General features: G+C 47.0%; 1 protein-coding gene across 1 annotated transcript in view; it reads left to right on the top strand.

Moving 5' to 3' along the window:
- Window positions 1-27,982, top strand: part of EFCAB6 (EF-hand calcium binding domain 6) — a 958,412-nt gene that overhangs the window by 90,428 nt on the left and 840,002 nt on the right. Inside the window, exon 5 of the mRNA XM_029597490.1 lies at window positions 26,662-26,832. Within this exon, the coding sequence (XP_029453350.1) occupies window positions 26,662-26,832 (171 nt within the window). The remainder of the gene's footprint in view (window positions 1-26,661; window positions 26,833-27,982) is intronic.

A 27,982-nucleotide genomic window follows, 5' to 3' on the forward strand; every position in this document is an offset into this window, starting at 1 on the left:
AACTAAGTCTATTTCATGTTACCATTGCTAGTAATAGCAGTGGCTATTTTCTAAGTCAACTTAATTAATAGTAGGTAATGGACTTCTCCTCCAAGAACTTATCCAATCCTTTTTTAAACACAGCTATACTAACCAGTTCTTGGAGGAGAAGTCCATTACCTGCTATTAATTAAGTTGACTTAGAAAATAGCCACTGCTATTACTAGCAATGGTAACATGAAATAGACTACCTCCTTTTTTTATCTGGCATGAACTGTACTTCACTGCTGTTCATGGAAATTATGACTTCTCCTCTGCTCTTGTGCTGAGATCCCCTCCAAAATGCATTCTCAGCAGTCATACTCCTGACATAACCATGCACCAAACTTTCTTTTGCCCCTTCCATGCGCCATGCTTTCTAGAGTCACTTCTCTGATGCAAACATGAGACACACTGAAACCAACAGATACACCCTCACGAGCAAACTAGAAAGCAAAGATTAAACAATAGGAATGAAAACAGAATACCAAACTATTCAAGAATCACCTTATAGAACTATAGAAATATGATGGCAGAAAAACACCATATGGCCTATCTAGTATTTCCATCCACACAACTCGTCAGCTCTAAAATTCCTACCACTCCCTCATCGATCCCCAGTGCTTATACCATGCTTTCTTGCATTTAGATACTGTCCACCTCCACTGGAAGGCTATTCCATGCATCAATCACCCTCTAATATATAGAAATATTTCCTTAGATTACATCTAAGTCTATCCCCTTTCACCTTTATTCCAGAGCCACCTTTGTGTTGAATGAGGCCTGCTTCTTGCACATTTAAATATATCTATCATATCTACCCAACTCTGCCTTTCTTCTAGGGTAGCAGTATGAGATGGATACATGATACTCACAACAAAAATAATAAATTAATAATCCTTTCTACATAAGGGGATTGTGTTAGTCTGTAATATAATTCAGGAAACAAATCTGCTCTTATGATTCGTGGGTGTGTAGAGCCTTGGCCCGAGATGCGAGTTGTTGCTACCTGTGGGGAGGAGCCCCACAGGTCCGTACCGTCGGGAGGCGAGTTATAGGCATAGCAGGGAGCTCTGGGCACAGTGATGGAGAGGTCCCCAGGGATCAGGAGTTTACCCCAGTAGGATGGCAGGCTGGAGGCAGTACCTGGGCTGAGACCCTGAAGGAAGGAGACGCCAGACAGACCACTGAGCGGAAGGCACAAGACTAGCCGTGCAGGAGGTTCCCCAGGAAGGCAGCCCTGAGAGGTGGAGCTTGAGCAGAGTAGAGATCGTTGATGCAAACATGCAGGCCAACCCGCAGGGCAGGAAAGCCCGAGCCAGATCTCTGATGCAGATGTAGGCAGTGTCCCGGAGAGCAGGGAAATGCCGGCAGTCTAGAGTAGACACAACCCTGAGGAGCGGGGGGCTGAGAGCACAACCCCGAGAGTGGGGGAGGCTCTGAGAGTCTCTGATACTTGTAGGCACAGCCCCGAGGAGCAGGGAGGAGCAGACAGTCTTATATAGAACACAGGCGCATCCCGAGGAATGGAGAAGCCCTGTCGTGAAACTCACAGGTTGCCGCAGAGTTCCAGGGAGAATCCCGAGCAGTAGAAAGCCTTTCAGGATAGAACCCAAGAGGCACAGAACCAGCCTGAAGAGTGGGGTAGGCCAGGGGAGTGAGCCCCTATAGGAGCGCATACTGACCCCCGATGAGCGGGTGCCAGACAGGATCCAGGAGCAAAGGCTAGGCAGCGTAGTTTCAGGCTCATGAAGGCAGGAGTTGAAGACACGTACCGAACTTGTTGCCAAGTTGGCTACTTGGGGGCAAAGGTGGAACTTAAATACAGCAGTTCAATGATGTCATTGAGATTCCCGCCGAAGAGGCTTCAAAGGCAGGGCCGGTGATGCGCACACGCGCGCCTAGGAAGGCCCGAAGTCGTAGAGGGTGGTAACGGCGTCTATGCCGCCATGAGGCGTCCTGGGGAATGCGGTGGTGTACACTGGCCAGCACCGCGAGCAGAACCGAGGAGGGCTGGAGAGTGGTGCGAGAAGTAAGTACACGCGGTCGCAGCCGTCTGCGACTGCCAGGCATAACATCCGCAGCCTTTTGCCCGCAATGGGATTTAGATTGTAGTCATAGCATGTATTAAATGTTGTAAAGTTTTTTAAGATAAGTTTTTGATTAATTTCTTTGGGAAGTTAGACATTATAGACAATACAATAGAGATGGAAAAGGTAATATATTAGAGGAGATTGTGGATGGTTACAACATTTAAAACACAGTATGACTACAGTTGAAAGCTCATTGTAGGCAAAAGACTATGGATTTGCTCCTTGCATTATATTACAAACTGACAATATCACCTTATATAGAAAGGTTTATTCTTTTATTATGTTTGTTGTTTGTCATTTACTATATACATATATGTCTGTTTTGAAAATTACTGGGACTACATATTTAGGAATTCACATTTACAACTACGAGAGATCAAGGGTAAATATCAATTGAAAATGTATTTGCTTAACTTTGAAAATCAAAAATTGTCAAGTAATTGACCGAGTTGTGCACTTATCTTTGGCATTTGAGCATTTTTCACATTACATTTTAATCCTAGCTAAACTTGAAACTTGAATCCAGGTCTTCTACATCCTGGTTTTATTTAATGATATTGAGTTCTTCATATATTAGATATTGGATGAGACAAGCTTATGCACATTTATTTTTTTACCTATTTATTTATTTATATACTGCTTCTTTTATTCCACCTATATGAAAAGACTTTCTAAGTGGTATACAATTTACATGCACATGATATTAAAAACATCAAACATTACAAATTAACAAACATAAAAGTATTTTGTAAAAACTATAAATAAATACAAATAAATATGTTTATTTTATTTAAAAATGTATATTCAGCCAAATGTAACAAAGTTTTGGGGCAGATTACAATCAATACATAAACATTGACAGGTACATATATAAGATATTTTCTAGGTCCCTCACTATTTTGGATTTGGGGAAAATAAGAGTAAGGGTTTGCAGACCATCCCTGCAGGCACATTCACAGATGCTTGTCTGCATTGAGCAGTAGTTTCTTATAAAAGGCAGCTTTGCACATAGGTTGGTGTGGCTTGAGGTATTTGGTTTCCAGTCTTTTAAGTTGTAGAAGTGTTTTGGAGAGCTCCCCATTTTTGGGCCCCCAGCCTAATACCAGGTAAAGCAGCATTTGAGTTCTGGCTCTCTTAGTTAAAGTGGAGAAGCAGAGAGAGTTGTTGAGTTCGGTGGTCCGCAGGGCAGGCCCACAGACCTCTGCCCTTACCTCCAGCCCCGAGCCTGACATCTCCCCTGCAGATGCCAGGATAGGCCCCTGGATGGACGTCAGGCAGGCGGTCACGTTCTGCCTGATGCTGCTGCTCCCGCTGATGCCAACATAGCTCCTGTTCCAGATGCAGGGCAGGCTGCCAAACACTGCCTGCCTCTGACACTGCTGCCAGCCCAGGTCCCCCTAAGGCGCGCACACCTGAACTTGCGTCTCTTAAAGGACCCGCGACAGGAAATGACTAGCAGAGCCGGATGATTAACTCACTACTCTTAGCTTATAAAAAGCCATTTCAGCACTTGCTCCTTGCCTCGGCAATAGGTCGACTACCTCAGATAGAGTGTATTGCCTCAGTGTGCTCCTGATCTTCGTATGTGTTCCTGGTTTTCATTCCTGCATTCCTGGTCTTTGTCTTGGCAGTCCCTGGTCTTCCTTCCTGAGTTCTTTGTCTTCATCTTATGGTCAGTCTTCAGTTCCTGTCATCCATGTCAGTTTTCATATCTTCTCCTGCCTGTCTCTGATGTTCCTTGTCTCCCTACCTGTTTGCCCATCCCATCTTCCCTTGGAATGATCTCTGGCTTTGACTTTGACTTGACTCTCAACTCTGATTGAACTCTGCCTTCCACTGACCACTGCCAGACTCTCAACTTTGTTTGAACAACTACCACTGACCACTGCCTGGCTCTCAACTCAGATTACAGAAACATAGAAGTGACGGCAGAAGAAGACCAAACGGCCCACCCAGTCTGCCCAGCAAGCTTTCACATCTATTTTTTCATACTTATCTGTTACTCTGACTGCTGAGGACAGGGCCCTTATTTGTAACTTTTTGGTTCCAATTCCCTTCCACCCCCACTAACGATGCAGACAGCAGTACTGGAGCTGCATCTAAGTGAAGTATCTAGCTAATTGGTGTGGGGTAGTGACCGCAGTAATAAGCAAGCTACTCCCACTCTTCTTTACCCTGCCTGTGCAATTCAGTCCTTGTTGGTTGTATGAATATAAATCATCTTTACTTCATTCCCCCCTGCCGTTGAAGCAGAGAGCTATGCTGGATATGTATTCCAAGTGAAGTATCAGGCTTATTGGTTTGGGGTAGTAACTGCCGTAACAAGCAAGCTACTCCCCCGCTTTTTTGTGGATGCAAATTCTTTTTTCCACATTTCCTCTTGCCATTGAAGCATAGAGCAATGTTGGAGTCGCATTAACTGTGTGTATGTTTATTGAATAAGGATATTAATCTCCAGGTAGTAGCCATCATTCCTGCAAGCAAGCCACCCCCGTGCCTTTTCTCTTCATTCACATCCTCTAGACTTTATGGATCCACAGTGTTTATCCCACACCCTTTGAAATCCTTCACAGTTTTGATCTTCACCACTTCCTCCGGAAGGGCGTTCCAGGCATCCACCACCCTCTCCGTGAAGAAATACTTCCTGACATTGGTTCTGAGTCTTCCTCCTTGGAGTTTTAAATCGTGACCCCTAGTTCTGCTGATTTATTTGCAACGGAAAAGGTTTGTCGTTGTCTTTGGATCATTAAAACCTTTCAAGTATCTGAAAGTTTGAATCATATCACCCCTGCTCCTCCTTTCCTCCAGGGTGTACATATTTAGATTCTTCAATCTCTTCTCATAAGTCATTCGATGAAGACCCTCCACCTTTTTGGTCGCCCTTCTCTGGACCGCCTCCATCCTGTCTCTGTCTTTTCGGAGATATGGTCTCCAGAACTGAACACAGTACTCCAGGTGAGGCCTCACCAAGGACCTGTATAAGGGGATTATAACTTCCCTTTTCTTACTCGATATTCCTCTCTCTATGCAGCCCAGCATTCTTCTGGCTTTAGCTATCGCCTTGTCACATTGTTTTGCCGACTTCAGATCATTAGAGACTATCACCCCAAGGTCTCTCTCCTGCTCTGTACATATCAGCCTTTCTCCCCTCATCGAATACAGTTCTTTCGGATTTCCACACCTCATGTGCATGACTCTGCACTTCTTGGCATTGAATCTCAGCTGCCATATCTTCGACCACTCTTCCAGCATTACTGCAGCACCTTCCTATTTTTGTATCTTATTTTATCTTTTTATCTTTCTGGTTTAATTGATTAAGCTAAGTTTATTTTAGTATTTATGTTTTACTGATTATTAAGTTTTATATGATTTGATCATGTATTGTATTTTCTTACTTTAATTATTGTTCACCGTTATGATGGTTCTACTGAAATGATGGTATATAAATAAATAAACCTTAAACCTTAAATCCAGTCTCATTCTCTCCACTCCTTCCGGTGTGTCCACTCTGTTGCAGATCTTAGTGTCATCCGCAAAAAGCAAACCTTACCTTCTATCCCGTTCGCAATGTCACTCACAAACATATTGAACAGGACCGGTCCCAATACCGATCCCTGCAGCACTCCGCTTAACACCGCTCTCTCTTCAGAGTAAGTTCCATTTACCATCACACATTGTTTTCTGTCCGTCAACCAGTTTGCAATCCAGGCCACCACCTCGGCACTCACTCCTAAGCTTCTCATTTTATTCACCAGTCTCCTGTGCGGGACCGTATCAAAAGCCTTGCTGAAATCCAAGTAGATGACATTGAGCGCTCTTCCTGATCCAATTCTTTGGTTACCCAGTCAAAAAAAGTTAATCCATGGTTAATCCTGGTGAATCCATGCTGCCTCTGGTCCAGCAATTCTCCCGACTGTAGATAGTTCACTATTCTTTCGTTCAACAGTGATGCCATTACTTTTCCCACCACTGAGGTGAGGCTGACCGGTCTGTAGTTACCAGCCTCTTCTCTGTTCCCACTCTTGTGAAGCGGGACCACCACCGCTCTTCTCCAATCACTCGGCAGTGATTGGAGAAGAGCAGAAGAGCAGATTGAACTCCTCCTGCCTCTGACACTGCCTGACTCTGACTGCAGGAACGCCACCTGCCCAGACCACTGCCTGGCTCTAACTCTGTCGGTATTCAACCTGCCCCCACCCTGGCATGTGACTCAACTTCCTGCATAGATCTTCACTTCATCAACAGAGGCCTACGCCTAAATCCTGCCAGCCTCAGCACCCAAGGGTTCAACCTATGGGAAAAGTGGAAAATGCACTGTGCAAAGACAATATACTCTGTCTGCTCTTATGTTCTTATGTTATGTTCACTGTCTTACACATACACACATGCAGGCACATGAACACATGTATATGTATATATATATATATATATATATATATATATATATACACACACACACACACACAGACATATACACTGGCACAGATATGCACACATATACACACTCTAATGGATATGGGGTGTGTGAGCCCTTTGTGCTGCAGCATAGTTGATGCAGCCTCGAGGGTGAGCACCCAAGTCCTATGCCAGCAGCTGGCAAACATGCCCTATGATGGGACAGCCTGGATTTCACCTTTACAAGCCGCAGGTTAAACCCTTGGATTCTGGCAGCCAGCAGGACTTAAGCGAGTCCCTAGGGCAGAGGTGGTAGTTAGAGTCCAGAGACACATCAGAGACAAGGTAGACAGGCTTGCAGTTATTAGGTGCTGGGCCCCTTCCAATAGGTGTCACCATTCTTCCAAGGCTAGTTTGACTGTTAGCAGCTTACGATGGTGTAATTCTTCTCTGCTAGAGAAAATTTATTAGAGAAATAGGAGTAAGTCACAAGAGTACCCTTAGTATCTGCACCGTTTGATACGCTAAATCATGATATATTACTTTCCAACTTATCTCAAATCGGCATTAAAAGTATAATCCTGCAATGGTTTTCTTCCTTCATAACAAATCGACAACAAAGAATTTCAATAGGTAATTTTCACTCTAACTGGTATTCTACTAAGACAGGTGTACCTCAAGGTTCTGCACTTTCTGCTCTCTTATTCAATCTATATCTAATACCACTATGCCGTCTTCTAGCAGGCCTAGACCTAAACTTTAAAATATATGCAGACTATATATAGTTTACAGTCCCTTACACTGACTCTTGGTCTAAAACTTTCTCTTTATTGCATTTATATCTGTCCACAATAAAATTATGGTTATCGCACAACAGATTAAAACTAAACACAAATAAAACAGAATTAATCTATCTCTCAACTGTACCAGACTCAATTCACCAGCCACCGCCCACCTTCATATTCGAGAACCAGTCTATCACGATAAAATCCCATGCAAAAAACCTAGGTGTAATTATTGATTCCAGACTAGCAATGACTGACAATATATCAGAAATCGTAAAAAAATCCTTTTTCAAAATACACATGTTAAAAAAACTCAAACCATTATTACTTCCTAATGACTTTCGATTAGTTACCCAAGCACTAATCTTATCTACCTTGGACTACTGTAATTCATTATACCTTGGTTTACCGCAAACAACAATACAACCTCTACAACTTGTACAAAATGCAACTGCTCGTATGCTATGTAATGTATCACGTAGAGATCATATCACACCTACATTACAGTATCTACACTGGTTTCCAATATCATTTCGTATAACTTACAAAATTCTGTCCATAATACTTAATTTACTATACAATGTTAATTCCATCTGGTTATGCTCATTATTAAGAATTTATAGACCATCCAGACAGCTCCGTTCTCTTGACAAATGCATTCTGGAAATCCCATCTATAAGATCTGTCAGTTTATCGTTAACACGAAAACGTGCCTTTTCCGTAGCCGGTCCGACCTTATGGAACTCTCTCCCAGACCACATCCGATTGACAGCTAATCGCAGAGAATTCAAAAAGTTATTAAAGATGGATCTATAACTTACACTAAGATTTTTTCACAACACACTATATTTTCCATTAGCACAAATCATGTACAATATTTATTTATTTTATTTATTTTTAATTTTTATATACCGAGGTTCTTGTATGAAATACAAATCACTCCAGTTTACATATAACAGTGAAACGCCCAAAAAAGGCTTTACATAGAAATAATTGAACACAGTACAATTGAACATAATACAGTTACAAGAAAACAAATTGAACACAGTATCATAGTACAGTTACAAAAAAAACAATTGAGCACAGTATCTTTAATAAGGGGAACCAGGAACAGGTCAGCGTGAATGAATACAGAATAAATAGCATGTGAATACAGGAACTTGAATAATTAAACTCCGAGCTGAAAACTGCCATAGGCATTAGTCCCGGGGTCTGCCTAAAAGAAATTTCAAGTTAGAAAAAGGGGAGGGGGACTATAGAGTGTAGAAAAAGGGAGGGGAGAGATCCTTTAGGAGAGAGGGCAAGGGACAGAAGAAGAGAATAGAGATATAACATAGGCCTCTGACCTGAGAGGGAACATTTAGCTGAATTGCGTGAAAGACAGACCAGGGGCAGCAACTGATCAAGAGGGTCAACATAAGAAACTCGAGATAGCCCATGATTGAGTTTATCATAGCATCTAGGCAGCATTAAGGGGTAGATTTACAAACACGGCGCGTTTGTGTACTTTTGTTGGCGCTCCAGGCGCCTGGAGCGCTCCAGGCGCGTTTGTGTACTTTTGTTGGCGATCCGGCGCCTGGAGCGCTCCAGGCGCCGGATTTTAGTAGATACGCGCGTAGCCGCGCGTATCCGCTAAAATCCGGGATCAGCGCGCGCAAGGCTATCGATTCCATATAGCCGGCGCGTGCCGAGCCGCGCAGCCTACCTCCGTTCCCTCCGAGGCCGCTCCGAAATCGGAGCGGCCTCGGAGGGAACTTTCTTTTGCCCTCCCCTCCCCTTCCCCTCCCTTCCCCTACCTAACCCACCCGCCCGGCCCTGTCTAAACCCCACCCTTACCTTTGTCGGGGGATTGTTTTTTCTCCAGGTTTAAGAGGATGGTGTCTGTGAGTGATAGTAGGAGTGATTCGGTGTTTAGGGATTTGCGAAAGCCGTACTGAGCCGGGGAGAGAATGTTATGATCTTCCAGGTATTCTGACAGTTGCTTGATGACAATTTTTTCCATCAATTTGGCAATGAGAGGTAAGTTTGCGATTGGTCGGAAGTTGGCTGGATCCGATGGAGAGGCGTTTGTTTTTTTTTAGCAGAGGTTTGAGGATTGCCAGTTTAACTGGTTAAGTACTAAGCCTTGGGATAAAGAGGATTTAATAATTTCAGAAATTGGTTTTGAGATGGTGTTCGGGATAGCGATGAGTAGGTTTGTCGGTAATGGATCTGATGGGTGGGAGGATGTTTTGAGTTTCTTGAGGATATTTTCTATCTCAAGCGATGAGGTGGGCTCAAATGACTCAAGACTAGAGTTATTTTGAGGCAGGGTTATGAGATGGTGTATTGGGAGGAGGCTGTTGGTTGTGAGAGAATAGGTAAGGCTGGAGATTTTTTACTTGAAATAATTGGCGAGTTCGTTGGCTTTGTTGAGTGCTAGGTGGTCTGGAATGGTGAGAGGTGATGGTTTGGTAAGTGAAGAGACGATAAATATTGTAATATTGTAATGTATTTTAATTTGATGTATGTACCATTTTGTGTATGCTTGAACTGTGTATGTTTTTATCTTGTAAACCGCCTAGACGGATAGTCCTCTACCCCATTGTGCGGTATATAAAAACGTTTAAATAAATAAATAAATAAATAAATAAATAATAAATAGTGTTATGCTGTAGGAGGACAGTACCTAGCTCAGGGGTAGAGACATCTACCTCCACAATGAAGGGTTGAGCCGGGTCTGAAATACACAAGCAGGTATCAAAGTTGAACACCTTCTTTAGCTGTTCAAAGGCACAAATGGCGTTTGAGGTCCAATTCCTATGTCTGCACCCTTTCTAGTGAGGGCTGAGAGTGGAGTTGCCAGTGTGGAATACCCAGATATAAATTATCTGTAGTAATTTGCAAAACCATGAAAGCATTGAATTGCTTTGAGGAGTACTGGCTTGGGCCAGTCTGAGATGACTTTTAATTTCTCAGGATCCAATATACCCCCAAAAGAAGAATTCTTCTTGTTCGAAGGTATACTTCTCTAACTTATCTTAGAGATGATATTCACAGAGCCTGTGCAGGACCTGTTTCACATGGTATCAGTGCTCAGTCAATGACTTTGAGCAGATCAAGATGTCACCCAGAGAAACCACCACATGGGAATAGAGTAGGTCCAGGAATATCTCATTTACCGTAAACTGGAAGACTGCGGGGGTTTTGCATAACACAGAGGGCATTACTAGGTACTGATAATGTCTATCACAGGTATTAAAAGTCTTCTACTCATTGCCTTCATGGATTCGGATCAAATTGTAGGCTCTGCTGAGATCCAACTTTGTAAATACTTGAGTGCCATGGTGGCGATCAAAGAGCTCAGAGATCAGAGAAAGTGGATATCTATTTTTTTCTTTTGTTATAGATTTGAGACCATGACAGTCAATGCTGAGATTTAATGACTCGTCCTTCTTCCCAACAAAAAAGAATCCAGCTCCTACAGATGATGATGAGGGATGAATAAAGCCTTGGTCCAGATTCTTGTTTATGTAGTTAGACATTGCCTCTGTTTCTGGAGTGGAGAGTGGATAAACTCAGCCTCGATGTGGAACCTTGTCTGGGATAAGATCTATGGCACAATCATAGGAGCAATGAGGTGGCAGGATTTCTGCTTGTTTTTTCCTGAAAAAATCAGCAAATTCACCATACTGTAGTGGCAGGTCCGAAAGTTCAGACATTACAGTCCAAGCAGCCAATATCACAGGAGAGACTTTGGTAATGCATTGCTCATGATACTTAGGACCCCACCTGGCAATCTGCATCATTGTTTTTTAAATAAAGTACACTTTGTCCAGCTGATGTGGGGCTGGTGGTGCAGGAACCATGGCAGGCTCAGAATGATTGCATTGATTGCCTTGGGTAACATGTAGAGACTGATTGGTCCTTCATGTAAGACCCCATTCTGTAAGATCAGTGGTACTGTAATTATAATAATCTGTCCCGGCAGAGGATCACCATAAATGGAAGATATTGAAAGTGGGGAGTTCAAGGGAACTGTAGGTATGCTATAGTGTTAGACCAGAGTCTCATGGATAAAGCTCCCTCCAGTGCCGGTGTCCAGGAAGGCAAGAGCATCGTGAAAGATATCTTTATGAGACAGTCATAATGGGACCAGTAATTGTGGGGAGGTGCAAGGGTGACCTAGGATAGCCTCTCCCACCAGCCCTAGGTCCTTGAGTTTCCCAGTTTATTTTGCAGGATGGCCTGAAGTAGCATAGTAGAAGCACAGGTTGAGAGTCTACTACTTCTGTTTCTCATCATCTGATATTTTGCAGCAATTTGCCTGCATGGGTTTTGCTAGTGGTGAACCTGACTTTGAAGGTGGATGGTTAGTCACTGGCTTCCAAAAGGTGGACAGGGTGTTGGGTCAAGCTTCTTTCCTTGGCCCATTCCTGGAACCACAGGTCTCTGTGTATGGCTAGACTGAGCAACCCATTCAGGCTAGGTAGCAGGTCTCGGGCCACCAGCTTGTCCTTAATACTTTCCGAAAGTTCTTGTTGGAAAATAGCCAGCAGGATATCGTTACCCCTTTGGAGTTCAGAAGCCAAGGTGCGAAAATGCACTGTGTATTCTCCCACAGACCGGAAGCCCTGTCATATCTGCAGGAGTTCATAAGACTTGGATGTGGTGCAGCCAGGCTCATCAAAAACTTGGTGGAACTCCTTCCTGAAACAAGCCATATCCCACAGGTGTGGTCATCCCATTCCCAGAGAGGGGAGGCCCAAGTCAAGGCAGTGCCTCCTAGGAGACAGAGACTATAATTTACCTTGAATCAGTCAGTCAGGAATAGTGATGCCTGCAGCTCAAATTGCATCTAACACTGGTTAAGGAAGCTTCTACAGCTTCTGGGATGCCCATCATACATCATAGGTGAAGGCAAATGGAGCATGGGCATAGCTGGTTGGGTTCTAGAGCAGGTGCTGGAACAGGTAGGTCCACAATGCCCTGATGAAAGCCAGACATGGTATTCTTCTAATCTTGCTGCTGTTTCAGCAGGTGCGCTAAGGTGGCAAAGGGGGGAGATGGGAAGCGAGTCTGCCAAGCTCATGGCCTCAGCAACCTATAATGGATATAGGGTGTGTGAGCCCTTAGTTCTGTGGCGTAGTTGACACTGCCTCGAGGGCGAACTCCGGAGGCCTATGCTGGCAGCTGGCAAATATGCCCTGTGATGGGACAGTTTGGTGTTTCACCTTTAACAGCTGCCTCTTCCACAGGTTAAGCCCATGTTTTCTGGTGGCCACCAGGACTTAGGCAAGTCCCTAGGGCAGAGGTGGTTGTTAGTGTCCAGAGACACACCAGAGAACAAGGGAGACAGCAGGCTTATGAAAGTCAGAAGAACGCCAAGTTCAAGACAGGCAACCACCGAGAGTAGTCTGGTCTAGGCTAGAAGTCAGATCCAGGCGGCATGCAGTCATAGTCAGGTCCAAGTAGGAGGTCAAGATCCATAGCAGCTAGCTGAGGGAGCATTGGACAGTGGAGATACTGACAATGAGGATGAGGAAGGTAGGCTGGCCAGGCTGGCCTGGAGGACAAGACTAGAAGAGGCTGCAACTGGAAGACAAGGAAAGGCTGGATTGGAAACAAGGCAAGGCTGGATGACAAGACAAGGCACAGGGATGCTGGCAATGCATACTGCAAAGAATGCAGGAGACCCATTGCTGAGGCTAGGTGAGGGAGTCCAGAGAGCTCTTATATAGAGCTAAGGCTGATGTCATCCATGGGTTCTGCGGCCTTTTCTCGCTACAGACCCTTTAAAGGAGATGATGTCAGGCACGCGTGCACCTGTGGAAGTCAGCCAGAGGTGGTGGTCTACCTTGTGTGTGAGGCTCAGCTGCGTCACGTCATAGGAATGAGGCCCACCTCTGCAGTGTTAGGGGTGAGTGCGATGGTCTGCAGAGATGTCCCGCAGGCTGCCCAACATAACATATAGGCACAAGCAGACACACATTTGCAAAGGCAACCGCATACACACAGATGCACAGACACAGGTTTCTCCCAGGACAAGCGGGATGGTAGTCCTCACATGTGGGTGACGTCATTGGACGGAGCCCTATTACGGAAAACCTTTCTGTCAAAGTTTCTAGAACGTTTGACTGGCACACTGAGCATGCCCAACATTCCATAATCCCTTTAGCCACAGGGGTCTCCCTTCAGTCTCTTTTTTTTCTGGGCTGCAGTTTGCCTCATGGTTAGGAGCTCTGTGAGAATTCTCTCACACATTTTTCCTCACGGAAAAAACTTGAAGATTACTTCATTAAAAAGTTCCCTCATAGGGGTCTCCCATCCTGATATTGTTTTTCATCATTCGGTGAGTAACGTTCACTGTCCCCAAATGGTTCCTGCCCCTACCTTTTTCGTTGTCAGCAGGCCATCGACTGTTTTTGGGCCTCAACCTCTGCCATCATGGCAACAGGTTTCTGAAAATTTTTGGAATGCCCCCGTACCATGTCGATTACCAACCCACATGATGTCTGTGTGCTGTGCCTTGGCTCATCACACGACATTTCTCACTGTCCAAGTTGTGCCCAGATGACTCCGAAGGGGAGGCGGGCTCGCCTCGACAAGATGAAGACCCTGTTTAAAATCAAGCTGACTCCATCGACGTCCACCCAATCGTCACCGGCAGGGGCATTGAAGAAATTAGTCATCAAACCTCGCTGGGAGCACCAGGGCAGTGGTGATGTCCGTCACTGACTCCGTCTAAGGCATCTGTATCATCTTCCTTGGTGCTGGAGAAAGACCAGAGCACTGAGGGAAGCACTGACACCGGCACCGATGCGAGTCTACTCCCGGTGCTGGCACAGATACCGTATCGGCCTCAATTGCTATCGAACCGCTTGCGAAGAGGACACGGGTAGAGGAGCCTTTAACACCTTCTCCACCCGAAAAACCAAGGTAATCCCCACCGATATCAATGCCTGGTACTGAGCCCCCCCCACAAGTCCCTGTGGAGGGGCCAGTAGAGCCTAGCCTGCCTCCCCCTGTAGCTGTGATATCTACACCAGCTTTCAGGGAGGAACTGGACTGTTTTATCTGCCAGGCAGTGCTCGATGCTCTGAGAGTTACAGCCATCGATGCTGGCCCCCATACCGACATGACACCGGAGCCATCGATATTTATACCTTTGCTAACCAGACTGGATGCACTCATCAATGCCCTTCCGACACAGCCGGGGCCACTGATGCCAAAGCAACCCGCAAAGTCTCTGAAAGTCCTGATTCCCATTCCGGGATCCTCAGAGCATGAAGGCACAGACGCCAGTCCCCTTTCAACACCGATTCCACCGATGCATGGTCCATCAGGGCTCTCAGGACTGAGAGGCCCATGTTTCCCCTTGATGCCTTCGGTGCCGCTGAAACCCACACCGGTGCCACCGCATCTTCCATCGAGGCCATCGAAGGATCCATTGGTGCCAACACTTCCAAAAGTACCAACTTTCTTCCCTCCCTCAGGATCTCAACTAGAGACCTTTCTTGACACATGGGAAGATGTTGACACCGACACATCCATGGAGGACATCTTATCAGAACCATCTCCTCCGGAAGAAAGGAGAAAATCTCCCCCAGAAGATTTCTCCTTGGATAATTTTGTAAGGGAGATGTCAGAGACAATCCCCTTTGACCTGGTTACAGAGGAGGACACACGCCACAAAACATTGGACGTTCTCCAATTTGTTGATGCTCTGAAAGAAGTTATGGCTATCCCTGTCCACAAAGTGCTAGTGGAACTCCAGCATCGTCTCTGGGAGCATCCTTGTACTGTCCAGCCAGTGAATAAGAGGACAGATGCAACGTATCTGGTCCAACATATTCCTGGATTCCAAAAGGCACAACTACCCCATCAATCGGTGGTGGTTGAGTCTGCACAGAAGAAGGCCAAAAGACTGCGACCTTACTCTTCAACACCTCCAGGCAAAGACCAAACATTTCTTGATATTTTGGGTCGCAAGATGTTTCAGGGCTCTTTGCTAGTGTCACCATACAAACTTTACATGACACAGTATCTAAGGAATCTCTGGAAGCTGATTCAGGGCATAGCCGACTCTCTTCCCCAACATCAGCAAGATAGTCTCAACGCCATTCTACAGAAAGGCCTTGAGGCTGGGAAACATGAGGCTCATGCTGCTTACTACTCCTTTGAAACAGCAATGGGAATCAGCGCCAGGAGGTGGGCCTGTCTGAAAGCATCGGACTTGAGACCTGACGTCCAAGACAAACTTACTGATTTGCCATGTACCGTTGAAAACCTATTTGGAGACAAGATACAAGATGCAGTGGCTCAACTAAAAGACCACAATGAGACACTGTGGCAATTATCTACAGTTACTACCAAGGCCCCTTCCTTTGAAAGGAGATCCACCAGAAGGGACCCTTGAAAACCATTTTATTGCCCACGCAGATACTACCTACCTACATCTTGCGTGAGGCCAACCAGGCCGTCTCAGAGAGTACATCCTCGACAGCCTAAGACATCCAGGCCTCAGCCACCACCGCAAACAGGCCAAGCCTCTGGATTTTGAGATCTATCTCAAAATCCAGAGGCTTGGCCTGGAGGGGCTGTGGGTGGCACCTTACATATAGTAAGGCACCACCCACAGCCCCTCAGTCGAACGTACTGTCAAAGCAAGATCAAAATGTCCGACTAACTAACTATGAAAAACATACTGTAAACCGATTCAACACAGCACCCCAGCTGGAATCAAAACCATCAGGACCAGCAACAAAACACAACGGCCAGGTCCGAAAAGTAAACAGTGACTCCAAAAGGAGCCAAAGCCTCAAGTGAAGCGAGCGGACTCTCCCTCTATTCAGCAGCAACAAAACACAGACGGGTGGGAGCCTGGACTGATCCGTGGTACTACAGGAACGAAAATTATCAGGTAAGAACTAATTTTCATTTCCCTGTATGTACCCGGATCAGTCCAGACACCTGGGATGTACCAGAGCCATTTATTCCGGGTGGGAAGCAGAGAGTCCCGCTCGGAGAACACTTGCTCCAAAACCCCGAGACTCAGCTGCTTGCACATCCAGTCTATAATGCCCGGTGAAAGTATGCAACGACTTCCACGTCGCTGCCCTACAGATTTCCTGCGTGGACACCTGACAAACCTCTGCCCAAGATGTGGCTTGCGCCCGAGTCGAGTGAGCGCGAAGTCCCTGAGGTGTCAACTTGCCTTGCAGAAGATACGCCGAACCAATCGCCTCTTTGAGCCAACGCGCAATCTTGGCCCGCGACGCAGCAGACCCCCTGCGAGCCCCCGAGCAGAGAACAAACAGGTGGTCGGAAACCCTGAAAGGATTCGTAACCTCAAGATAACGAAGTAGAATCCGACGAACATCGAGTTTCCGTAACTCTTTCGACCCCTTGTCTGTCGTATCCGCAGTCGAAAACCCTGGGAGGTCCACAGATTGATTCAAGTGAAACGAAGACACCACCTTGGGCAAAAAGGACGGGACAGTCCGCAGAGAGACCCCAGCCTCCGTAAACCGCAAAAACGGCTCCCTACAAGACAGGGCCTGTAATTCCGAGACGCGACGAGCGGACGTAATGGCGACCAGAAACACCGTCTTCAAAGTCAGATCTTTCTGCGTCGCCCGCTTGATCGGCTCGAACGGTGCTCCACAAAGAGCTGAAAGCACGCAATTCAAATTCCATGATGGACATGGATTTTGCACCGGCGGACGTAAATGTTTAGCCCCCCGAAGAAAACGCGTCACATCTGGATGGCAAGCCAGGGACACCCCTTGGACCTTACCCCGAAGGCAACCAAGGGCAGCAATCTGAACCTTTAGGGTACTCCATGACAGCCCCTTCGAGAGGCCCTCTTGAAGAAAAGCTAGGACCTCAGGCACAGCAGGTCGAATGGGGTTAACCTCGTGAGAACCACACCAGTCCTCAAAGACCGTCCAGACCCGCATGTAGGTTAAGGACGTAGACTGTTTTCTAGCTCTCAACAACGTAGCGATCACTGCCTCGGAGTACCCCTTAGTCCTCAAGCGCGCCCTCTCAAAAGCCAAGCCGCGAGACAAAAGTGAGCCGCATCCTCCAAACAGACGGGTCCTTGACGAAGAATGCCGGCGGCCCCGTGAAACCGAAGGGGTGGCTCCGCCGCTAGCTGGATGAGATCTGCGAACCACGGGCGTCGGGGCCACTCTGGCGCCACCAAGATCACCGTCCCCGGATGCAACTCTATTCGCCGTAGCACCCTGCCGATCAGGGGCCACGGCGGGAACACATAAAGCAGCACGTCCGCGGGCCAGGGAAGGACTAGCGCATCGACACCTTCGGCGCCCCGCTCCCTCTGCCGGCTGAAGAACCGCGGAGCCTTTGCGTTCTGAGCGGTGGCCATCAAGTCCAGGTGGGGCTGTCCCCACCTGGCACAGAGGAGACGAAACGCTACATCCGGTAGCTCCCATTCCCCTGGATCCAGACGATGCCTGCTGAGGAAGTCCGCTTGTATGTTGTCCACTCCGGCGATGTGAGACGCTGCTAGGCCGCTGAGATGGCGCTCCGCCCAGCCCATCAACTGACTCGCCTCCACCGCCACTTGCTGGCTCCTCGTTCCTCCCTGGCGATTGATATAGGCCACCGTGGTCGCGTTGTCCGACAAGACCCGGACCGCCCGGCCCCGAATCCATGGAAGGAAAGCCCGCAAGGCCAAGGCCACCGCCCGGGTTTCCAACTGGTTGATGGACCATCGTGACTGCTGACTGGACCACAGGCCTTGCACCAAGTGCCCCCCACAGACTGCACCCCAACCAGAGAGGCTGGCGTCCGACGTGACCACCAACCAAGTGGGCATGAGTAGAGAGACACCGCACGTCAGGTGCCTGGGACAGAGCCACCACTGCAGGCTGACCCTGGCGCGACCTGTGAGGGGCAGGGGCCGAAGGAACTCCTCTGATGCCGGCTTCCAGCGGGAAAGTAACGCTGATTGTAATGATCGTAGATGAGCGAACGCCCAGGGAACCAAAGCTAGCGTGGACGCCATGGAACCCAACACCATCAGGTAATCGCGGACCAGCGGGCACCACAGGGACAGAAGGCGTTTCACCTGCCCCTGGAGCTTTATCACTCTCTCTTGAGTCAGCGACACCCGAGCACTCTTCGTGTCGAACAAGGCCCCCAGGTATTCCAACCTCTGGGTAGGCTCCAGATGACTCTTGGCCAGGTTGACCACCCAGCCCAGAGACCGCAAGAGCTGCAGGACCCTGGTAATCGCTGCTCGGCACTCCGCTTTGGATTTGGCCCGGAGGAGCCAATCGTCCAAGTATGGGTGAACCAGGAGCCCCTCCCTCCGGAGCTGGGCAGCCACCACCACCATAACCTTGGTGAAGGTGCGTGGAGCCATGGCCAGGCCGAAAGGAAGAGCCCTGAACTGGTAATGCCTGCCGAGGATGCAGAACCTCAGGTACCTGTGATAGGCCGGCTGAATCCCGATGTGTAAATACGCCTCTGTTAGATCCAGGGACGCAAGAAATTCGCCGGGACACACCGCGGCCACTACGGAGCGGATCGTTTCCATCTTGAAACTGGGAACACGAAGGCACTTGTTGACCCCCTTTAGGTCGAGGATGGGCCGGAAAGCGCCGTCCTTCTTGGGAACCACGAAGTAAATGGAGTACCTTCCTACGCCCCTTTGACTCGATGGCACGGGAATAATGGCGCCCAGATCTTCCAGGCGCTGAAGGGTCGCCCGTACGGCTGCGTGCTTGGCGATAGCCTTGCAGGGGGAGACGAGAAACTTGTCCCACGGCAGACGTGCAAAATCTAACGTGTAACCGTGCTTTATTACTCCGAGGACCCACTGGTCTGAGGTGATCTTGGTCCATTCCCCGTAAAACTGCCCCAGCCTCGCCCCCACGTTTGGGACGACGTCCGGAGGCCGACGCGGGGAATGAACCAGTCTCGTATCATTGTGTCGACTTGGACCCCGATCCAGCCGAGGGTCCGCCGGACCGGTTGAACTTCTTCCCTCGAAAGGACTGAGACCAGGAGGAGGATCTGGCAGAGCTCGCGCGGTAGGACGGACCCGTCCCCATCGATTGTTGGGGTCGCTGGCGCCGGTTAGACCGAAAACGGTTCCTGGCCGAGAAGTTAGACCGCAACCGCGGCCTGTCCTCAGGCAGCTTGAAGGCCTTGTTCTCGCTGAGGAACTGCATGAGATCGTCTAGTTGCTTACCAAAAAGTAACTTCCCCTTAAAAGGCAAAGATCCCAGATGCGCCTTCGACGTACCATCCGCAGCCCAGTTACGAAGCCAGAGGAGACGGCGAGCCGAGACCGCTGACACCATGGTCCTAGCCGAAGTTCTCAGCAAATCGTGCATGGCATCTGCACTGTAGGCTATCACCGCCTCCAAGTGATCCGCCTGCGAGGCTTCCCCATCGGAGAGACCAGCATTCGCCTGTAGGTTCTGGGCCCAACGAAGGCCCGCTCGCAATGCAAAATTACTGCAGATAGCCACTCTGACTCCCAGGGCGGACACTTCGAAAACCTTTTTAAGTTGAACCTCCAACTTCCGATCCTGGATGTCTCGAAGCGCCGTGGCGCCAGTGACAGGGATGGTAGACCTCTTGGTGACCGCCGACACCGCCGCGTCCACGCGAGGGAGGCGCAGCAATTCAAGAACGTCCTCCGGCAGAGGATACAACTTGTCCATGGCCTTGGTCACTTTAAGGCCTAATTCTGGGGTATCCCACTCCCGGAAAAGTATGTCAGAGGCCGAGAAATGAAAAGGGAATGCCACCGTAGGCCCGGCGAGACCGAGGAGTACCGGGTCCATATTGGCGCTCTGACGGACCTTGACCGGTGGAGCCTCCACGCCAAGCTCCTCCAGGATCGCTGGAATAAGTGGGGAGAGCTCCTCTCTTTTAAAGAGGCGCACGACCTTGGGGTCATCCCCATCCCCCGTCAGCGTGCCTTTTCCTGCGCCCGGCGGGGCAGGACCCGGGTCATCGGGCCCCTCAGGCCCTCCCGTGGCCCCAGAGGCCATGGGAGGGCCTCGGGGGCCACGGGAGGCCACGGGATCCATCGTGGCCTCCCGATGGATCCCGTGGCCTCCCGTGGTCTCCCGTGGATCTGGATTTGTGGAGCGGCTGCTCCACAAATCCAGATCTGCTAGTAGGAGGTCGAATTCACCACTTCATAACCAACTGGCTCAACATTACCACAGACCAATGGGTTATATCCATCATAACCCAGGGATACCATCTATACTTCCTCATGGTACCCCAGGTTTCGTCACCCAATCCTCTGTGGATGCAAAAAGATTACACAAGTCTTCTAGAGTCAGAACTGTCCACCCTTCTGGGCGCCAGGGCTGTGGAACCTGTTCCCCGGGCCCAGCAGTGTAGAGGGTTCTACTCCTGCTATTTTCTCATTCCAAAGAAATCAGGAGACCTCCGCTCCATCTTAGACCTCCGCAATCTCGTCAAATTTCTACAAAAAGAAAAATTCAGGATGGTGTCCTTGGGCATCATATTTCCCCTTCTGCAAAAAGGAGATTGGGTCTGTTCTCTGGATCTTCAAGACTCTTACGCTCACATTCCAATATTTCCACATCACCACAATTACCTGCATTTCCTAGGGGGCCATTAACACTTTCAATACCGTGTCCTGCCTTTTGGACATGCCTCTGTACCCCGTATATTTACAAAGTGCCTAGCAGTGGCTGCGGCCCATCTACGCCTGAAAAATGTACACGTCTTTCCTTACCTGGGCGACTGGCTCATCAAGAGCCAATCCAAGCAAGGAGCTCTCAAAGCCCTCAAGCTCACTATCAATCTGCTACATTCGTTGGGATTTCTCATCAACTACCAAAAATCCCACCTGACTGCATCTCACCTCCTGACTTTCATCGGAGCAGATTTGGACACCACAGTGACAAAGGCTTTCCTGCCCAACGGCCATGCAGACACACTTTCCAAGCTAGTTACGTCTCTGCGCAAAAAACACACAGCTTCAGCCCACCAATTCCTAACGTTGCTGGGCCACATGGCTTCCACGGTCCACGTCACTCCTATGGCCATATTGGCCATGAGAATAACTCAATGTACTTTGAAATCTCAGTGGCTCCAAGCCATTCAAACTCTGTCAACCCAGATTTATGTAACCTACCAGCTATGTCAATCAATTCTCTGGTGGACAAACAAAGCCAACTTGCTAACAGGTCTGCACTTCCGGCAACTAGTTACACAAGTGACCTTAACCACGGATAACTCCAACTTGGGTTGGTGAGCTCACGTGAACAATCTTCAAACTCAAGGTATTTGATCGAAACTCGATGCAACATTTCAGATCAACTTCCTAGAGCTTCAAGCTATATGTTATGCCCTATATGCGTTCAAGAACTGCCTTTCACACAAGACTGTTCTCATATAAACGGACAACACAGTTGCAATGTGGTACTTGAACAAGCAGGGTGGCACAGGCTCTTATCTCCTCTGTCAAGAAGCTGCGCAGATCTGGGCCTGGGCCCTTGCACACTCCAGATATCTCCAGGCCACTTAATAGCCGACAGTTCCATCCCCACTAGTGGTCTCTGGATCCTGTGGTAACGACCAGAATCTTCCAACGCTGGGGTCAACCAAAAATAGACCTCTTTGCATCCCAACTGAATCACAAAGTGGACAGATTCTGCTCCCTGCACAGGCAACAAAACAAGTTAACCATGGACGCCTTCACTTGCCCCTGGAACACAGGCCTCCTTTAAGCGTATCCCCCAATACTGCTGATAGCCAAAACTCTAGTGAAGCTACAACAGAACAAAGGGTCAATGATACTCATAGCCCCATTTTGGCCTCGACAAGTATGGTTTCCCATATGTCTCGACCTCTCGATCAGCGAACCCATTCGCCTGGGCTCAGCACCCACTCTTATAACTCAGAACCAAGGCATGTTACACCATCCAAATCTTCAGACCCTATTCCTCACAGCCTGGGTGTTGAAAAATTGATCCTGCAACTGCTCAGTCTTTCAACTAATGTCTCTCAAGTGATTGTAGCCTCACAAAAGCCTTCCACAAGGAAATCTTATCGTTCTAAATGGAATAGGTTTACCATATGGTGCACGCAAAAAGGTATCGACCCCTTTTCCTGCCCCACTTCGTCTCTATTAGACTATCTCTGGCACCTTTCAGATTCTGGTCTCCAGACTTCCTCGGTGAGGGTACACCTGAGTGCCATCTCAGTGTACCACAAGGGAGTAGGGGATGCCCTGGTTACAGCACAACCCCTTGTGAGTCGGTTTAAGTCACATTATACTTCACTTTCAATGCATATCCAGCATAGCTCTCTGCTTCAACGGCAGGGGAGAAGAAAAACTGATACTTCATGCATATCCAGCATAGCTCTCTGCTTCAACGGCAGGGGAGAAGAAAAAACTGATACTTCACGCATATCCAGCATAGCTCCCTGCTTCAACGGCAGGGGAGAAGAAAAACTGATACTTCACGCATATCCAGCATAGCTCTCTGCTTCAACGGCAGGGGAGAAGAAAACTGATACTTCACGCATATCCAGCATAGCTCTCTGCTTCAACGGCAGGGGAGAAGAAAAACTGATACTTCACGCATATCCAGCATAGCTCTCTGCTTCAACGGCAGGGGAGAAGAAAAACTGATACTTCACGCATATCCAGCATAGCTCCCTGCTTCAACGGCAGGGGAGAAGAAAAAACTGATACTTCACGCATATCCAGCATAGCTCTCTGCTTCAACGGCAGGGGAGAAGAAAAAAGGATTCGCACTCACAAAGCGGAGAGTAGCTGGCTTGTTATGGCGGTTACTACCCCAAACCAAATAAGCCTGATACTTCACTTTCAATGCATTTCCAGCATAGCTCTCTGCTTCAACGGCAGGGGAGAAGAAAAACTGATACTTCACGCATATCCAGCATAGCTCTCTGCTTCAACGGCAGGGGAGAAGAAAAACTGATACTTCACGCATATCCAGCATAGCTCTCTGCTTCAACGGCAGGGGAGAAGAAAAAAGGATTCGCACTCACAAAGCGGAGAGTAGCTGGCTTGTTATGGCGGTTACTACCCCAAACCAAATAAGCCTGATACTTCACTTTCAATGCATTTCCAGCATAGCTCTCTGCTTCAACGGCAGGGGAGAAGAAAAACTGATACTTCATGCATATCCAGCATAGCTCTCTGCTTCAACGGCAGGGGAGAAGAAAAACTGATACTTCACGCATATCCAGCATAGCTCTCTGCTTCAACGGCAGGGGAGAAGAAAAACTGATACTTCACGCATATCCAGCATAGCTCCCTGCTTCAACGGCAGGGGAGAAGAAAAACTGATACTTCACGCATATCCAGCATAGCTCTCTGCTTCAACGGCAGGGGAGAAGAAAAACTGATACTTCACGCATATCCAGCATAGCTCTCTGCTTCAACGGCAGGGGAGAAGAAAAAACTGATACTTCACGCATATCCAGCATAGCTCTCTGCTTCAACGGCAGGGGAGAAGAAAAACTGATACTTCACGCATATCCAGCATAGCTCTCTGCTTCAACGGCAGGGGAGAAGAAAAACTGATACTTCACGCATATCCAGCATAGCTCTCTGCTTCAACGGGAGGGGAGAAGAAAAACTGATACTACACGCATATCCAGCATAGCTCCCTGCTTCAACGGCAGGGGAGAAGAAAAACAACCAATAAGGGCTGAATAACATATTCTGGGTAAAACAAATAAGCATGGGTGTAGCTTGCTTATTGCGGCGGTTACTACCCCTACTACCCCTAACTAATCAAGCTAGATATTTCACTTGGATGCAGCTCCATCACTGCTCTCTACATTAATGGTGGGGGTGGAAGGGAAATAGAACCAAAGAGCTAAGAGAAACAGATAAGTATGAGAAAAAATGTGTGAAGCTTGCTGGGCAGACTGGATGGGCCGTTTGGTCTTCTTCTGCCGTCATTTCTATGTTTCTATGGCCACCAGTCACCGAATGGGATCTAAAAGTAGTACTTGCAAGACTCATGTGCTCCCCATTTGAGCCTTTGCACTCCTGCTATGTTAAATTTCTTACATGGAAAGTCCTTTTCCTAGTAGCCATTATATCTGTTAGAAGGGTTAGTGAGTTACAAGCACTTGTTACATACTCACCCTATACAAGGTTCCTCCATGACCGAGTGGTACTCCGTACTCACCCTAAATTCCTTCCCAAGGTAGTTACTGACTTTCATTTAAATCAGTCTATAGTCTTGCCCACCTTTTCCCCAAGGCACCACTCTCACCAGGATGAGAGGGTTTTACACACCTTGGACTGTAAACGTGCACTTGCATTTTACCTAGACCGCACTGCAGTCCATAGGAAATCTGCCCAACTCTTTGTTTCCTTCGATAAAAACAAATTAGGAGTTGCAGTGGGCAAACAAACTCTCTCCAATTGGCTAGCAGACTATTTAATTCTGCTATGACAAAGCAGGTCTTTCTCTCCAGGCACGAGTGAAGGCGCACTCAGTGAGAGCCATGGCAACCTCAGTAGCACACTATCATTCAGTACCGATTGCTGAGATCTGTAAAGCTGCAACATGGAGTTTTCTTCACACATTTGCAGCACATTACTGCCTGGACAAGGGAGGATGCCAAGACTCTGTGTAACAGGTGTTCTCCCAGGACAGCAGGATGTAGTCCTAATGAAACCCACTCGCCACCCCGCGGAGTTGGGTCCGAAACATTTTATTATTTTATTTTTTCGCTCGCACCTATTGTTACAAACACGACTGAAGGGAGACCTCTGTGGCTACAGGGATTATTGCATGCTGGGCATGCTCAGTGTGCCAGTCAAAAGTTCTAGAAACTTTGACAGAAAAGTTTTCCGTGATAGGGCTCCGTCCAGTAATGTCACCCACATGTGAGGACTACATCCTGCTTGTCCTGGGAGAGCACCTGTTACAGGTAATCAACTCTGCTTTCTCCAAACACACACATAAGCACATACACACATGCGTCCCCATGCACGCACACACGAGCATACACACAGGCACACACTACAGGCATACACACATACAGGCTGTTATCGACCTGACAACCTAAGCAATGCCGGGTAATGTTTGCTAATATGTGCGTGTGAAGCCCTGTCTCTCACGTTCCCACATACAGGGACAGGTAGGCATAGGCACACAGAAGTGTGCACAGGCTCACCAATGTACACAGGCCCATGCACACACAGGAAGACACGCACACACCAGCAGAGAGATACCTTGTGGCAGAAAAATGGATAGTCGTGACTTTTCCAAGTGCTTTATTTACAGTACAGCAAATAAATTAGCATTTCACTGTCACAACAATACATTTAAATATTCCAATATTCACAATCTTCTCCCTAGAAGCAGGACAGCTATATTAAAGAGGCAGCCTTTCCTTTCTTACTCACGTTTAGGACAGATACTGGTATGTTACAGGAGCTGTTTTCTCATGGAGTCCCTGAGGCCTATATTGCTTTCTTTAGGGCTGTACTCTTAACACTACTCTCAGGGCCTTGATCTTAGAGCTACCTGGTTTTGATATACTCTTTAAGGTGGACAAGGAAGAAGCACCCTCCACACACAGGAACACACACACATACACACACATACACACTGTTATAGACTAGACTACACAGGCAAAGCTAGGCACATAAGAACACAAGATATGCCATACTGGGTTAGACCAAGTGTCCATTGAGTCCAGTATCCTGTCTCCAACAGTGGCTAATCCAAGTCACAAGTACTTGGCAAGCACCCAAACATTAAATAGATCCTATGCACTTTTTGCTAGTAATTAATATTGGAGTAAATTTCAAAGGCTTGATCAGGAACTACCTGAGTAAAATTGGGAAAAATATCCAAAACCTCCTAACTGGAATTTCATCCAACTAATAGTACCTACATCGTTTCACAACATATGTAGTTTTGGTCACAATAAAAAGAGGCACTTCTGTGGATGAAATTTATGGTTGTGGGAGACAATTATGAGCATATATTGAAGATTCAAAAATATCTGCAAGTAAGATGGTATAAGTGCATCCTTGTTCTTCTAGCCACATAAGTCTCTATACAAATATAATGTATGTGAATACTTTGTGTTTGAAATTAAACTGGATTTATGTGGTCTAAAAGAATGCATGTACAGTGAGCATCCTACTGAATATTAATGCTATTAGAATTAATAAAGCTGAAGGTGCCTGCAGTTTCTCATGTTTACTCTTGGAAATCATGGCTATCTGTGACATTTCATCAGACCACACCGTAAAATGAATGGCTTTAGTTTATCACAAAAATGATATAAAATAAATTAGGCATTTATATTTTTCTTAGTAATATATATATATTTATTTATATACATTTGTTTTTAAGAATCGAAGTGGAAGAATCACCAGGAAAGAGCTACGTCGCATTGTGGATTGCATAATGTTTCGCATAACTGACCAGCAATTCAAGGAACTAATGATAATCCTTGACCCAGGACACACTGGCTTCATTAATTACCATCAATTTATAGAGCTGTTTGAAGAAAAAGAGTCTCTGGTAAGTGCTTCAAATGAACAGGACAGGGATTGTCACAGTCTGACTGTTATTCTACCTTATTTATAGAATTCAGATTGGAGATATGGAAGAAGGCATTCTCTAAAATTGAGTTGGTAGGCTCTATGCCTCTAATGGCCCCAGTCTATAATATTCCACTATTGAGGACTGTTGATGCTAAGTTTGTTTTCATGGTTAACAGATAAATATCCAAAGCATAAAAAACTTGATGAAGAATTAAACTTGTATTTCTGCCCCTGAACTCAGAACAGCATTCAAGACACATTCCTTTCCAGACATGTAGATATGACATTATTTTCTTGCATGTAGAAAGCATTTCACAAGATCTCTGACTAGATTGGGGACATGAAAGCACTGACCAACACACTCTACTATTTATTTATTCCAGAAGCATAATAAATGAGTATAACTACCAAATGAATTGAGACATACATAAGATAGGATATATCTGAGAGCCAAAATAATTCTGTGAGAATATCAGTAATTTTTCAATATCCATAATGCATTTAGACACTCAGAATATGATTCTTTACTAGATATAAACCATCTACTGATGGTGTAAGGATTTGAGCATACTGGAGTCAATATTCAGTGCCATTTGTCCAGCTAGATTTGGACCTAGCCGGACAAATGACAGGAATTTAAAATTATTCTGCTGTCAGTGGCTGCCACTTAGCCAGCTAATGGGAACATGCATCATAGGGCATTATGGCGTTATCGCATGTGAAAAATGCTGTAGCGCATGGCGTGAATGCAAATTTTTGGGGGGTGGGATCAGGGAGGAGTTTTGGGTGGGAATTAGTTAAATTAGGGCAATATCGAACCGTGCAATAGTGATATGCTATCACATGGTTTTTAATGCCGGAAATAATTACACAATTCATATCTGGGCAGAGAGAGAGAGAGATACTCTGGGGCAGGCTTCACTGTGAGCACCTATTTATATCTCTATAGGAGGGTCACCTGAGAAGTCGAGGTGAGGTGTTAGTGGTGGTTTAGGGTTTAGGGGCCAGTTTGACATGTAGAGTTAGATGTACAAACAGCACACAGTATACCTTGGTAAAGATTTGACGTCATTGGGAGTGAGGAAAGTCTCAAAAAGATGACATTTTGTTATCCCAGGACAAGCAGG

This window comes from Rhinatrema bivittatum, chromosome 4 (assembly GCF_901001135.1).
Source record: "Rhinatrema bivittatum chromosome 4, aRhiBiv1.1, whole genome shotgun sequence".
Classification (NCBI taxonomy): domain Eukaryota; kingdom Metazoa; phylum Chordata; class Amphibia; order Gymnophiona; family Rhinatrematidae; genus Rhinatrema; species Rhinatrema bivittatum.